Source organism: Ascidiella aspersa, chromosome 2 (genome assembly GCF_963924565.1).
Source record: "Ascidiella aspersa chromosome 2, kaAscAspe10.2, whole genome shotgun sequence".
NCBI lineage: Eukaryota > Metazoa > Chordata > Ascidiacea > Phlebobranchia > Ascidiidae > Ascidiella > Ascidiella aspersa.
The window spans coordinates 21,569,665-21,584,992 of record NC_139448.1 but is presented as its reverse complement, the minus strand read 5'-3'; the positions used below and the strand labels follow the sequence as shown (position 1 = coordinate 21,584,992).

At 41.9% G+C, this 15,328-nt stretch overlaps 2 protein-coding genes across 2 annotated transcripts; both read right to left on the bottom strand.

Moving 5' to 3' along the window:
* Positions 1-3,645: 3,645 nt before the first annotated feature.
* On the bottom strand, positions 3,646-4,254 carry LOC146164310 (uncharacterized). The gene has a single exon (XM_083380707.1). The coding sequence runs from the start codon at positions 4,252-4,254 to the stop codon at positions 3,646-3,648; it is 609 nt and encodes a 202-aa protein (XP_083236833.1).
* A 19-nt stretch (positions 4,255-4,273) lies between these two features.
* Positions 4,274-9,591, bottom strand: LOC146164309 (uncharacterized). The gene is given in 5 exon segments (XM_083380706.1): positions 4,274-5,264; positions 5,648-6,142; positions 6,516-8,614; positions 8,679-9,485; positions 9,487-9,591. Coding segments are annotated over 5 exon segments (4,497 nt in total).
* Positions 9,592-15,328: the final 5,737 nt, after the last annotated feature.

The window sequence follows — 15,328 nt, the reverse complement described above, 5'->3', positions numbered from 1 at the left end:
GAAAAAACTCAATTTTCGGTTAAGCGTCAAATCTTTATTTGAGCGAAATCGACGATTTCCTACGGTAGAAGTGCTCAGATGTTGCACGTGAGTCTATAGCCGAAACGGCATCAAAATTCGTTAAGAAATGACAAAGTTACCGTTTTGGCCAAAATCGCATTTTAGCGAAAAAACTTGATTTTCGGTGCGTCAAATCTTTATTTGAGCGAAATCGACGATTTCCTACGGTAGAAGTGCTCAGATGTTGCACGTGAGTCTATAGCCGAAACGGCATCAAAATTCGTTAAGAAATGACAAAGTTACCGTTTTGGCCAAAATCGCATTTTAGCGAAAAAACTCAATTTTCGGTTTAAGCGTCAAATCTTTATTTGAGCGAAATCGACGATTTCCTACGGTAGAAGTGCTCAGATGTTGCACGTGAGTCTATAGCCGAAACGGCATCAAAATTCGTTAAGAAATGACAAAGTTACCGTTTTGGCCAAAATCGCATTTTAGCGAAAAAACTTGATTTTCGATGCGTCAAATCTTTATTTGAGCGAAATCGACGATTTCCTACGGTAGAAGTGCTCAGATGTTGCACGTGAGTCTATAGCCGAAACGGCATCAAAATTCGTTAAGAAATGACAAAGTTACCGTTTTGGCCAAAATCGCATTTTAGCGAAAAAACTTGATTTTCGGTTAAGCGTCAAATCTTTATTTGAGCGAAATCGACGATTTCCTACGGTAGAAGTGCTCAGATGTTGCACGTGAGTCTATAGCCGAAACGGCATCAAAATTCGTTAAGAAATGACAAAGTTACCGTTTTGGCCAAAATCGCATTTTAGCGAAAAAACTCAATTTTCGGTTATGCGTCAAATCTTTATTTGAGCGAAATCGACGATTTCCTACGGTAGAAGTGCTTAGATGTTGCACGTGAGTCTATAGCCGAAACGGCATCAAAATTCGTTAAGAAATGACAAAGTTACCGTTTTGGCCAAAATCGCATTTTAGCGAAAAAACTCAATTTTCGGTTAAGCGTCAAATCTTTATTTGAGCGAAATCGACGATTTCCTACGGTAGAAGTGCTCAGATGTTGCAATTGAGTCTATAGCCGAAACGGCATCAAAATTCGTTAAGAAATGACAAAGTTACCGTTTCGACCAAAATCGCATTTTAGCGAAAAAACTCGATTTTCCGTTATGCGTCAAATCTTTATTTGAGCGAAATCGACGATTTCCTACGGTAGAAGTGCTCAGATGTTGCAATTGAGTCTATAGCCGAAACGGCATCAAAATTCGTTAAGAAATGACAAAGTTACCGTTTTGGCCAAAATCGCATTTTAGCGAAAAAACTCGATTTTCGGTGCGTCAAATCTTTATTTGAGCGAAATCGACGATTTCCTACGGTAGAAGTGCTCAGATGTTGCACGTGAGTCTATAGCCGAAACGGCATCAAAATTCGTTAAGAAATGACAAAGTTACCGTTTTGGCCAAAATCGCATTTTAGCGAAAAAACTCAATTTTCGGTTAAGCGTCAAATCTTTATTTGAGCGAAATCGACGATTTCCTACGGTAGAAATGGTCAGATGTTGCACGTGAGTCTATAGCCGAAACGGCATCAAAATTCGTTAAGAAATGACAAAGTTACTGTTTCGACCAAAATCGCATTTTAGCGAAAAAACTCGATTTTCCGTTATGCGTCAAATCTTTATTTGAGCGAAATCGACGATTTCCTACGGTAGAAGTGCTCAGATGTTGCAATTGAGTCTATAGCCGAAACGGCGTCAAAATTCGTTAAGAAATGACAAAGTTACCGTTTCGACCAAAATCGCATTTTAGCGAAAAAACTCGATTTTCCGTTATGCGTCAAATCTTTATTTGAGCGAAATCGACGATTTCCTACGGTAGAAGTGCTCAGATGTTGCAATTGAGTCTATAGCCGAAACGGCGTCAAAATTCGTTAAGAAATGACAAAGTTACCGTTTCGACCAAAATCGCATTTTAGCGAAAAAACTCGATTTTCCGTTATGCGTCAAATCTTTATTTGAGCGAAATCGACGATTTCCTACGGTAGAAGTGCTCAGATGTTGCACGTGAGTCTATAGCCGAAACGGCATCAAAATTCGTTAAGAAATGACAAAGTTACCGTTTTGGCCAAAATCGCATTTTAGCGAAAAAACTCAATATTCGGTTAAGCGTCAAATCTTTATTTGAGCGAAATCGACGATTTCCTTCGGTAGAAGTGCTCAGATGTTGCACGTGAGTCTATAGCCGAAACGGCATCAAAATTCGTTAAGAAATGACAAAGTTACCGTTTTGGCCAAAATCGCATTTTAGCGAAAAAACTTGATTTTCGGTGCGTCAAATCTTTATTTGAGCGAAATCGACGATTTCCTACGGTAGAAGTGCTCAGATGTTGCACGTGAGTCTATAGCCGAAACGGCATCAAAATTCGTTAAGAAATGACAAAGTTACCGTTTTGGCCCAAATCGCATTTTAGCGAAAAAACTTGATTTTCGGTTAAGCGTCAAATCTTTATTTGAGCGAAATCGACGATTTCCTAGGTAGAAGTGCTCAGATGTTGCACGTGAGTCTCTAGCAGAAACGGCATCAAAATTCATTAGGATATGACAAAGTTATCGTTTTGGCCAAAATCGCATTTTAGCGAAAAAACTTGATTTTCGGTTTAGCGTCTAATCTTTGCTTGAGCAAAATTGACAATTTCCTACGGTGGAAGTGCTCAGATGTTGCACGTGAGTATATAGCCGAAACGGCATCAAAATTCATTAAGAAATGACAAAGTTATCGTTTCGGCCAAAATCGCATTTTAGCGAAAAAACTCGATTTTCGGTTAAGCGTCAAATCTTTTGTAACGCGGCCTGTTTTGGAAGTGGCTAGGTTCCTAGCTACGTCACACGCTGCCTCTGCTTTCAAGGTTTAATACCGATCGTGATCGAAGTTTCCACGGAAAACGTAAAACCTCAAACGAATTACTTTATTTTCAGTGTAGTAACCACCAACAGTTTAAAAACCGTGACGTATAGCCCACAGTGGCAGCGCAGCAAGATGTGAAAACATAATTATCATTAGCACAACGCAACGCTATGACGTCACAATGTACAAATCAACTCACCAAAAACGTGGAAGGAAAACAACGAAAAGTACCAAGAGTTTGGTCAACAATACTTCAAAGTTCAAACTGGAAATAAATAATGTATTCAGTTTAACTAAGTCACTTATGCTGTAACCAAGAAATAGTAAAAATGCAAAGTATCTTACCGAGTATCGATAGTTTTTTGGCATAACAGTTGCATTTACAGCCACAATTTACTTATTGTACATCTGCAGTATACAAATACAGCTACTTTAATAAACTTATCTTGATGGTTTACTTTTACTTAAACACCTTTAAGTATACATTTACCAGTCAACAACAAGCAGAATAACTTAAAACGAATTCAACTGAAACAGCTTACAAAAATGGCGAACAAAATGATAAAGTATCACGATGGGCAACCAAGCATCCCATGTAATATTTTAACAGCAGGGGAGCGTGGAGAAATTATTACACTCCCCCCAAAATTGACAAGTCGCACGGGTTCACTTTCAATTTTCAATACACAAATTTTGACTCGCTCGCCAAATGCACCAGTTTACGCGACTGAGTTCACTTTTGCTCGTTTGCCTGCAGTGCAGGTGCCACAGGGTCATCAGGCGCCCCGGGTTCAGCGGGAACAACGAGGCACAATTTATGAATTGGCCTCCGTAATTCGTTCCCCTTCGATCGAACTAGTATGTTTCGTACAACTCCATGCTCATCAGGATATACAGCAACGACTCTTCGAAGCGACCACGACGACCTCGGAGTTGTGTTGTCGACCAAGAGGACGATATCGTCAACTCTTATGTTCCTCTTCTCATGATGCCATTTTTGACGGGCAATGATGGTGCGCAAATATTCGCGCGCCCAACGCTTCCAGAACTGATCTGAAAGGTATTGAACGTATCGCCAATCTCGAAGTGCATAGCAGTCCCGGTCGTTTGTGGCGGTGGGTGGTAAGCCAGCATCAGGGCTTACTCTCAGCAAATGATTCGGAGTTAGCGGTGTCTCATCATCGACATCCAGCGTGACTGGCGTCAATGGACGAGAATTCAAAATCGACTCCACCTCCAAAAGCAACGTCTGAAGTTGATCATCGGTCAGGATCCGTTCGTTAGTCAGGGAGGAGAGAATGCACCTGGCAGAACGAATCATTCTTTCCCATGCTCCCCCCATGTGGCTGGCGCAAGGAGGATTAAATGTCCATTGAATTTCCATTGAATTTCAGGTATTGTTCGATATGCCTCTGGTTCCAATCGCGAATGCCTTGTCGAAGTTCTCGCTCAGCTCCCACCAAGTTGGTTCCGTTGTCCGAGTACATGTGCAACACAGCACCACGCCGAGCAACGAAGCGGCGAAACGCATTTATGAAGGCGTTAGTAATTAAATCAAATGCAACCTCGAGGTGAACTGCGCGTGTGGTAAGGCATGTAAACAAGCATCCGTACCGTTTTACTTCGCTGCGTCCTCTTTTGACAAGCAGCGGTCCAAAATAGTCCACTCCAGTGTATGCGAAAAGGTGCGAATTGATCTGTAGACGAGCAGGAGGCAAGTCGGACATGATTTGACCTGCAGGCTTAGCATGACGGCGGCGACACTTCAAACAGTTAGTTAGGACGCGACGAATCGCGACAGTGCCCTTCACAATCCAAAAACGCTGATTTAGCAAGTTGAGCGTGTGATTCAATCCGGTGTGACCCGATCTTTCGTGGAAGTGAACGATGATCATATCCGTCAGTAACGAATTATGAGGTAGTATGGCCGGATGACGTGCTTCGTATGCAATTGGTGCCTTCTCTAGGCGGCCCCCGACACGCAGAACCCCATTCGCCATAATTGGATCCAGTCGGAACATCGGTGACGACCTTGGTATTCTTGTGAGTTTATCTTGTCCGGAAATTCCGATCATCAATTGGGCGAAATGACTCCGTTGCTCATACTTAACCAACTCCATTTCCGCGTTTTTTAACTCATCGACCGTCAATGATGAACACGGCGCGCTGTAAGCAATTTTCCGGACCCTTGCCAATAGATAAGACTTGTAACGTAGCATCCACGATACTGCGCACTTTAACTTATACAGGGCCGAAAATCTTTCCAACAGCAGATTTGTTGGGGAATCCACCACGACAGTAAATACCCCAGTAGGTTTCTTTTCAAATACGGCTACGTCAACATCTGCATGGCTGATTTCAAACAATTTCGGCCAATTATCAGGCCCTTCTTTTAGAAATGCTGGTGCAGAGAGAACCACAAATCAGAATGAGCGAGTACGTCGGCGGTTGCGCCTCGCGACGTCAAGTCAGCGGGATTTAGTTTGGTTGGTACATGCTTCCAATTGCGTGTACATGTGCATTTTTCGATGAAGGCAAGGCGGCGCGACACAAATAGTGGAAATCGCCGCCTGTCGTTTTGTATGCTTTGTAAAATAACCGATGAATCGGTCCGAAATATTGATGGGCGCAGATCTAGGGCAAGTTCCTTTCTCACGGTCTGCTCCAATTTTACCGCTGCTACGGCAGCCATTAGTTCCAATCTGGGTATAGAAATCTCTTCCTGCGGGACCAACCTCGATTTGCTCATTACCAGGCTGCACGTTACTTGGTTATCCTCACTGACCGAACGCAAGTAACACACAGCACCGTATGCTTCCTTTGATGCGTCGGCGAACACGTGAAGCTGGCTCCTCTGTATGTTGTCGTAAGCATGCAAGTGAAAAGAACGAGGAATAGAAACGTCATGTAAGTTTATCAGGCTAACTAACCACTTTTCCCATTTTCGTAGATCCTTAGCCGGCATCTCCTCGTCCCATTCGATTTCTTGTCGACACAAATTTCTGTAAATCAAGCGTGCTTCCAACACAACCGGACTAACAAATCCGAGTGGGTCAAACAGCGAGTTCATTGTCGAGAGCATTCCGCGGCGGGTGCGTGGTTTCATCGGTAGAGAAACCGCGAACTTGAACTCGTCAGTGTGTACGTTCCAATGTAGTCCCAAAATCCTCTCTTGCATTCCATCAAGAGTGTGTGTTCTTAGAGGCTTGGACAGTTCCTCCTCTGGCAAACTGTCCAATATTTCTTTGTTATTGGATAACCATTTGGTTAAATGAAATCCGGCTTTAGCTAGCAAGGACCGCAATCCTGCCACAAGAGACACTCCAGCTTTAACATCAGAAACGGATGTAAGGCAATCATCCACGTAAAAATTTCGTTCAACAGTTGATGTAACGATTGGCTCAAATTCGCCACCAAAGTCACTAGCAACTTGCCTTAAAAGTCACTAGCAACTTTGCCGCAGCACAACTGGGAGAAGAAGTTGCACCAAAGAGGTGTACCTTCATTCTGTGGGGAGTTGGCTCAAGGGACAAATCCCCTTCGGGCCACCATAAAAAACGTAAGCAGTTGCGATCGCGCGGAGCAACACCAACTTGGTAAAACATTGCTTCAACATCAGCCACTAGGGCAATTGGTTCCTTACGAAAGCGGAGCAACACGCCGACTAGGCTATTCACTAGATCGGGGCCCTGCATCAACGATTGATTTAGCGACACACCGCGATACTGAGCGGCGCAATCATAAACGATACGTAATTTTCCTGGTTTGTTTGGATTCAGAACGCCATGGTGGGGAATGTACCAGACGCGACCATTTCCGGACGATTCTTTTTCTGGCACCTCTTCAGCATAACCCTTGTCGATGGCAGCTTGCATCTGCTCAGCGTATTTTGTTTTCATCGCATTATCTTTAGTCAGACGGCGTTCGAGGCAGCCAAGTCGCTTCTTTGCCATTTTCAGATTGTCGGGCATGATTTGGTGATCATGCCGCCAGGGTAGTGGCAACTGATAGTGCCCATCGACAAATTCCACAGAATCTTTCATCAAACGATGCGTTCTTCGGTCTTCAGTAGAGAGTGCCATTCCAAGATTCTCAACCTCCTCATCAGTAGGTAGCAGATCACTCTCGTCACTTAGAAACATAGCGTTCGCGGTTTCAACGGCAAATATATAGTTCATACAGGCATGATAATCTGTGGAATCAAAGTTGCTACCGAGTAAAGACCAGCCGAGCGGTGTCTTCACGGCATCCGGACAGGATCCATTCCCGGGACGAGTAGACTTCACTCTGTGAGCTACTGGAACATTAGCTCCTATTAGAAGGGTGACGGTTCCTCCGGGAATGCTGGATAATTGTACATTTCGTAGTGAACGATGTGCCTTTAACGTCTGCGAAGTAGAAACCGCGTTCGGTTTCACCGGGATTTTATCAACAACGACGACCTCATTGAGGTTGATTGGTTCTCCGCCCTTTAGCGGTTCCACTGAAACAGAAATAGCAATGGTGTCCAACTGACGTGGCGTCGTCAGGGTATTCAACAAGATCTGTTTGGGCTTGCCGGATGCACCAAGCTTGTACACCAGTTTACGTTCGCAAAACGTAGTCGTGGATCCTTGGTCCAAAAACGCGTAGGTGTTGATTGCTGTGTCCCCATATCGAACAACGACGGGAACGACATTCAGAAGGACATTAGAGGCGTTTATGCTCGCGCTATAATCCTGTATCTCGGCGCACGCCTTTCTTTCATCAGAATTAGCAGTAAATCTTGGCCGGTAGTTTGGGTTGTGTAAAAGAGAGTGGTGAAGTGTTGCTGAGCAGTCTCTTACGCTACAGCTACCTTCAGCATTGCACTCATTGGCCACGTGACCACCTTTGAGACACCTAAAGCACAAGCCCCTGTTTCTAACTAGACCACGACGCTCTACGTAGGTCATTTTCCTAAAGTCGGAGAAATTTTCAAGGTCATGAGCATCCAAACATAATGCGCATCTAGCGGAACTAAAAACAGAAGTTACTGTGTTGTGAGTCGTCACCTTGACTCGGCGATTAGTGAGCTTGCTACCTTCTTTGGACGGAAAAAGCGCCTTTCCAAATATTGAGTTCGCCTGTTTGCTTTCTTGTCCAACAAATTCGGCTAAGGCCACAAAATTTGCTCTTTTTCCTGTATTCTCTTCTATCTCGGTTGACCTGATTATCCATTTTTCGCGGAGCGACACAGGAAGCTTTCTTGCCACGGTTAGCATTACATCCATTGAGTCCACACAGGACGCATACTTTATGTCGTGCAAAGAGGTACAGCACTTGTCCAAAAGAACCGATAGTTGCATCAAACCATCAGGGTCCTTTGCCTCAATCGCTGGGGTATGCTTTAATAGTCGTTCACAACGCTGTGCTATTACATGTGGTTGGCCATAAAGTTCATGCAAAGTTTGCCATGCGAGCTTGTATCCCTCTGAAGGTTCTTTGGCATTAAAGCGATCTAACCTCTCGCAAATATGCGGTTCGCAGTGCTGAAGCAGAAACAACAAACGCATGTCATCGCTCTGTGCCTTTTTAGCAATATATAAATCAAACTGGCGAACAAACGACGAGTAGTTCATCGGATCACCGTCGAATTTCTTTACAACAGGTCTAGGCAGAAAGCGTTCACCTATTTCCGGGAAGTCGTATTGTGTTGGTCGTGGTAGTAAGTTTCTATTTGTCTGGACAACAGGTTTGGAATGTGTTAGAGAAAGTTTGGGGGGGGTATGAATCGTAACCACTTACAACTGGGGTCACTGTGGTGTTAGTGACAGTTGCTGGTAGGGGTTCTATCAACGGTTTAGTGACCTGTGGTTCCCGAAACCTTATCTGCGCGCGGTGAGCATGGCAGGCAACTGGCGGCGGTGGGGTACAATATGAAGACTCCTCGTCCCAGGCGTCCGCTTCGGCCTCGGCCATCTCGAGTTGTCGTTGCCTTTCATTGGCGTTTCGACAAGCCTCCTCTTTTAGACGTCGCACTTCTTCTTCTGATTCGCGCTGCAGTCTGGCAACTTCTTCTTCCGCATCACGTTGAGCTTCTTCTGCAGCACGTTGAGCTTTCGCGGCTGCTTCCTCAGCGGCACGTTGAGCCTTCGCGGCTGCTTCCTCAGCGGCACGTTGAGCTTCTTCTGTCGCGCGTTGAGCCTTTGCTCTAAGATGTTTAGCCCTTTCAGCTGCATCACGTCGCAACCTTTCAACTGTGTCCTCAGCTTGGCGTAAGTTTGCTGTCTCCTGATCATTTGCCTGCCGTGCAAGCTTTAACTTTACTCGACTACGTCGTATCTCACTTTTTATTGAGCTCGAGGTGGAAATTCGGCTTGAGTGAACAGATATCTGATCTTCAGGTATAGACAAGTTTTGAGCAGGTGGCAAAGAATGGGCCTTTTTAAGACTGGTAAACCATTGCTTTCCCCTTTGATCGAATTCTAGCTTTTCCCGACGGCAGTCACCCTTGTGGGACACCGTCTCCGGCAAAGTGTCCGTTTCCGACATGGCATCGCATAGATCCATGAAAACGTCAAATTCCGAGTCCAACTTTGGAAGAAAACCACGGGAGTGGAACAGCGCCTTCAGGTTTAATCATCAAAGTTTCGGCACGCAAGTAGCTGGTTTGCAGTGCCTTCATTGCGGCAACAATTGCTGTCTTGTTGACAGACATGATGAGTACAAGGTTTTTAAACGATGTAACGCGGCCTGTTTTGGAAGTGGCTAGGCTAGCTACGTCACACGCTGCCTCTGCTTTCAAGGTTTAATACCGATCGTGATCGAAGTTTCCACGGAAAACGGAAAACCTCAAACGAATTACTTTATTTTTAGTGTAGTAACCACCAACAGTTTAAAAACCGTGACGTATAGCCCACAGTGGCAGCGCAGCAAGCTGTGAAAACATAATTATCATTAGCACAACGCAACGCTATGACGTCACAATGTACAAATCAACTCACCAAAAACGTGGAAGGAAAACAACGAAAAGTACCAAGAGTTTGGTAAACAATACTTCAAAGTTCAAACTGGAAATAAATAATGTATTCAGTTTAACTAAGTCACTTATGCTGTAACCAAGAAATAGTAAAAATGCAAAGTATCTTACCGAGTATCGATAGTTTTTTGGCATAACAGTTGCATTTACAGCAACAATTTACTTATTGTACATCTGCAGTATACAAATACAGCTACTTTAATAAACTTATCTTGATGGTTTACTTTTACTTAAACACCTTTAAGTATACATTTACCAGTCAACAACAAGCAGAATAACTTAAAACGAATTCAACTGAAACAGCTTACAAAAATGGCGAACAAAATGATAAAGTATCACGATGGGCAACCAAGCATCCCATGTAATATTTTAACAGCAGGGGAGCGTGGAGAAATTATTACATCTTTATTTGAGCGAAATCGACGATTTCCTACGGTAGAAGTGCTCAGATGTTGCACGTGAGTCTATAGCCGAAACGGCATCAAAATTCGTTAAGAAATGACAAAGTTACCGTTTTGGCCAAAATCGCATTTTAGCGAAAAAACTCGATTTTCGGTTAAGCGTTCAATCTTTATTTGAGCGAAATTGACCATTTCTAAAAGTGGAAGTGCTCAGATGTTGCACGTGAGTCTATAGCCGAAACGGCATCAAAATTCATTAAAAAATGACAAAGTTACCGTTTTGGCCAAAATCGCGTTTTGGGAAAAAACTCGCGATTCGGTTAAGCGTCAAATCTTTATTTGAGCGAAATCGACGATTTCCTACGGTGAAAGTGCTCAGATGTTGCACGTGAGTCTATAGCCGAAACGGCATCAAAATTCATTAAGAAATGACAAAGTTATCGTTTCGGCCAAAATCGCATTTTACCGAAAAAAATCGATTTTCGGTTAAGCGTCAAATCTTTATTTGAGCGAAATCGACGATTTCCTACCCTAGAAGTGCTCAGATGTTGCACGTGAGTCTATAGCCGAAACGGCATCAAAATTCGTTAAGAAATGACAAAGTTACCGTTTTGGCCAAAATCGCATTTTAGCGAAAAAACTCGATTTTCGGTTAAGCGTTAAATCTTTATTTGAGCGAAATCGACGATTTCCTACGGTAGAAGTGCTCAGATGTTGCACGTGAGTCTACAGTCGAAACGGCATCAAAATTCATTAAGAAATGACAAAGTTACCGTTTTGGCCAAAATCGCATTTTAGCGAAAAAACTCAATTTTCGGTTAAGCGTCAAATCTTTATTTGAGCAAAATCGACGATTTCCTACGGTAGAAGAGCTCAGATGTTGCACGTGAGTCTATAGCCGAAACGGCATCAAAATTCATTAAGAAACGACAAAGTTATCGTTTTGGCCAAAATCGCATTTTAGCGAAAAAACTCGATTTTCGGTTAAGCGTCAAATCTTTATTTGAGCGAAATTGACCATTTCCTACGGTGGAAGTGCTCAGATGTTGCACGTGAGTCTATAGCCGAAACGGCATCAAAATTCATTAAGAAATGACAAAGTTATCGTTTCGGCCAAAATCGCATTTTAGCGAAAAAACTCGATTTTCGATTAAGCGTCAAATCTTTGCTTGAGTGAAATTGACAATTTCCTACGGTAGAAGTGCTCAGATGTTGCACGTGAGCCTATAACCGAAACGGCATCAAAATTCATTAAGAAATGACAAAGTTGTCGTTTTGGCCAAATTCGCATTTTAGCGAAAAAACTCGATTTTCGGTGAAGCGTCAAATCTTTATTTGAGCGAAATTGGCAATTTCCTACGGTAGAAGTGCTCAGATGTTGCACGTGAGTCTATAGCTGAAACGGCCGAAACATTTAGGAACTTCCACTGAAGGAAATTGTCAATTTCGTAAAAAACAAAGCTTTACGCTTAACTGAAAATCGAGATTTTAACGTTATTTCAGTTAAAAAATTCGATTCTGGCAAAAAAGCTAACCTTTCGTTTCTCACCGAATTTTGATGCTGTTTCGTGTATAGATTCACTGGCAACATCTAGGAACTTTAACCGAAGAAAATTGTCAATTTCACAAAAAACAAAGCTTCGACGCTCAACTGAATATCGAAATTTTAACGTTTTTTTCAGTTCCAAAATTCACTTTTGGCAAAAAAGCTAACTTTTTCGTTTCTCACCGGATTTTGATGCCGTTTCGTCAATAGACTCAGAGACAACATCTAGGAACTTCCACTGAAGGAAATTCTCAATTTCGCAAAAACAACGATTTAGCGCTGGACTGAAAGTCGAGATTTCAACGGTTTTCAGTTCCTAAATTCAGTATCTGCCAAAAAACAAACTTTTTTGTTAATTTTGTTGTCTTTTCGTCTGTAGACTCATAGCAACATATAACTTTCTCACCGAATTTTGATGCCGTTTCGTCTATAGACTCAGAGACAACATCTAGGAACTTCCACTGAAGGAAATTCTCAATTTCGCAAAAACGAAAATGGCATACAACGGACAGCTGTATTTGTTTCATGTGCCCGTAAAGGCAGTTCGCTTGCTACAAACTGTTCCGTGTTCAGTTGCGCAAGATTTAATTGCACGCCGTAAAATCAATAGTACAAATATGCAATTAATAGGCATAGATGCAGAATGATGAAATTTTCCAATCGTGCACGTTAAACAAAATCGGAAAAAATATGTAAATTGTTACATTTTTAACACTATATTTCGAAAGAAGGTGACTGAACCTGCTTTACACTGAATTCGTTGATTTTATTTAAAAGTAGATTAGATAACAATAAGTGATCCAAGTCGTTTTAAACTTGGCTCGCACAACTTAATTTTTGCCCACGAGTTCACTAAATCACTACACTACACTAAACTACACTACATAAAACCGTTTTTTACTTAACATTGTGTTTCTATTGTAGCGACACCTCATCACATTGTTATTTATCACAGAGATTTTTTTGTTTTATCGCTGTATCACCGTTTAATGTTTCGTCATGGAAAGTTTTCGGTAAAAATCCATTGCCGAAATGTCTAGCAAAATTTGCAAAGTAAGCCTTCTAACACAAATTTCCACTGAGTCAGGCTGTGCGGTTTCTGACGTACATCCACTTAATGTTAACGCATGTTTTGAAATTCGCCTTATTGTCAACAATTCGGGTTTGGCCAGTTACGTGGCTTTGTCGATTGTTGATATGGATTCAGGAGTCAGGGAAGCCATATTGGGACAAAAATATTATTTCCGTGTATAAGAGAGTCGAGAGAAAAAGCTTAGCTGGAACCGCCCTTTGCCACGTGATGCCTACGTATTTTATTGAAACAAATAACTATTTTATTGCGTATGTACGTCTTGGTCGTCTTGCCTTCTTTATACAGATCTCTTCTAAACCCCTTTATAAGCTTATCATTATGATTTATCATTATGAATTATGATTATTTAATTCATTATTATGAAGATCAGTATCGAATAAAGTCTTGTCTATTACTCAAGGAACCAATTGGAGTACTCGTATGTTAGAAGCATAGACAATAAACAATTCAATTTGAATGCAGCATCTACCTTGCAGTCGTGAGGTTGATACGCCGAGGCACAAAGACAATTAATTGAGACTCATTATAACCCACCTCTACACTATGATAAAGTGCACTCAAGTTTTAGTTTTTGAAGACTTGACATTTTAAGTTGTAAGTACAAGGTCACGGAGGAGTCGAGTCGGAACTCCTAAGTAGATTCTCAAGGCGATATATTCTTCGACGTGGTTCTTGTCTCCGAGCATAGACGGAAGAGGAGTCGTCTGTCGTACAAAGATATCTCCTATAGCGTTGTTTAGTCGTAAGGCGTGGACGGTTGCTATGCATAAATTGTCAATTTGACTGGAATGACGAAATTCTTCCGGTCTTGCCGTATCGAGGTAATCGAAAGTCGTTCTTACAATTCTTGGTTCAAACGAGCCGTTTTGCAGTCGTATTTGCTGGATGCTAGCACGGACTCGTGCATAAGCGTCAATAAACGGATGTAATTACCTGGAATCAGTTTGTCGGTTGTAAAATGTCTTTTGTCTCGACGTTTCCCTGCGCCTTCTTTTATAACGTTGACTATAAGATTCTAGACTATCAGGATTATAATCTGAGTCTGATTGATGTCTTCTTACTTCTGATGAAGGTTTCTGTGAATTATTCTAAGTTCTTGATATAGGCGTTTTCCTTTTTACTCGCCCGAATGTCGAGATTGATGGCCAATCGCTTCCCAAATCTACAAACGGATTAAGAGTCTTTTTCACTGAATGAGCTGATGAATTTTCAGACGAAGGGCTAAGAGATGCCCTATCGTCTACCTGTTGACTTTCTGTTGAACTTTCTGGACTGTATCCTGATCTAGGTTCAACAGCAGAACGACTTGTACTTTGATCCTGATAACTGGACATGTTTATTGGCAATGTAATCTGTTTTATACACAAAATTCTGAAAGAGAGATTTCTGTAGAGAAAAATATTATTACACAGTAAATTGTTATAATATTTAATAATAATTACGCAATACGGGTGTTGGCCTATCGCCTTCTTTGTACACATCTCTCCTACAAGGAAACTAGAATTTTATCCATATAAGTACACAAAAACAGCTTTTCTAACGGTAAACAGAATTTTGAATCATACTTTTGAAATATGGCCACGTGCTATTTCGTAAGAGGTTTTCTCAGGGACGAATTATCGAGGACATTTGGAGGACGAATGCATGCGTCAATGTTGCTATTAGTCATCTGTGAAGAAGTGGCCGAACTATTTCGCAAGGAATTGCAATATCGGAAGTTTCAATAAAAGCGTGCACAGTTTTACAATTATTTTTGATAAACAGAGAACATTTTTGATAAAGGATGCATCATTACATTTTTGATCAATAGACAACAGAATAAGGATGCATCATTACATTTTTTATAAATAGACAACAGAATAAGGATGCACGTTTTTGACAATTCGTTAATCATTAAAAACGCTCAATAAAAACATCTTAAATGACCGCTGTTACTACAAAGTATTTTATTCAAAAATATCAGACTTTTTTAATTAAGAATAATAATTATATGGGCCGAAAATTTATTTTCGGGACCTATCTCGTTTTTGGCCGAAAATGTTTCAGACCGATTTTTGTCCGGAGCTTTATAGAAAAAGTATACATCGTATAACTTTCAAATTTTCAGACATGGCGTAGAGTGATGTGAAGGTGCAACGTCGAGGTTTATGAGGCTGCACCCCCGGAGGCCTTTGCTTGGGGGGCAAAAACCTGAAATTTTGCGTTTTACCTCTCTTTAGCTAACGACTGCCATCTAGCAGCAGAAAATCTTCCATACAGAATTCGTTCATATTCGCTTGCTTTATCCAGCTCGTGAAGTGACGAAGCGACTTGACGCCTGCTGCGCTTTATTGTCCCGCGCGTAAGACTTTCATCGTGCCGCGTCCAAAACTGGGC

Excerpts from the sequence above, each read along its gene's own strand:
- LOC146164310 (XM_083380707.1), bottom strand. The coding sequence starts at position 4,254 with ATGGGGGGAGCATGGGAAAGAATGATTCGTTCTGCCAGGTGCATTCTC.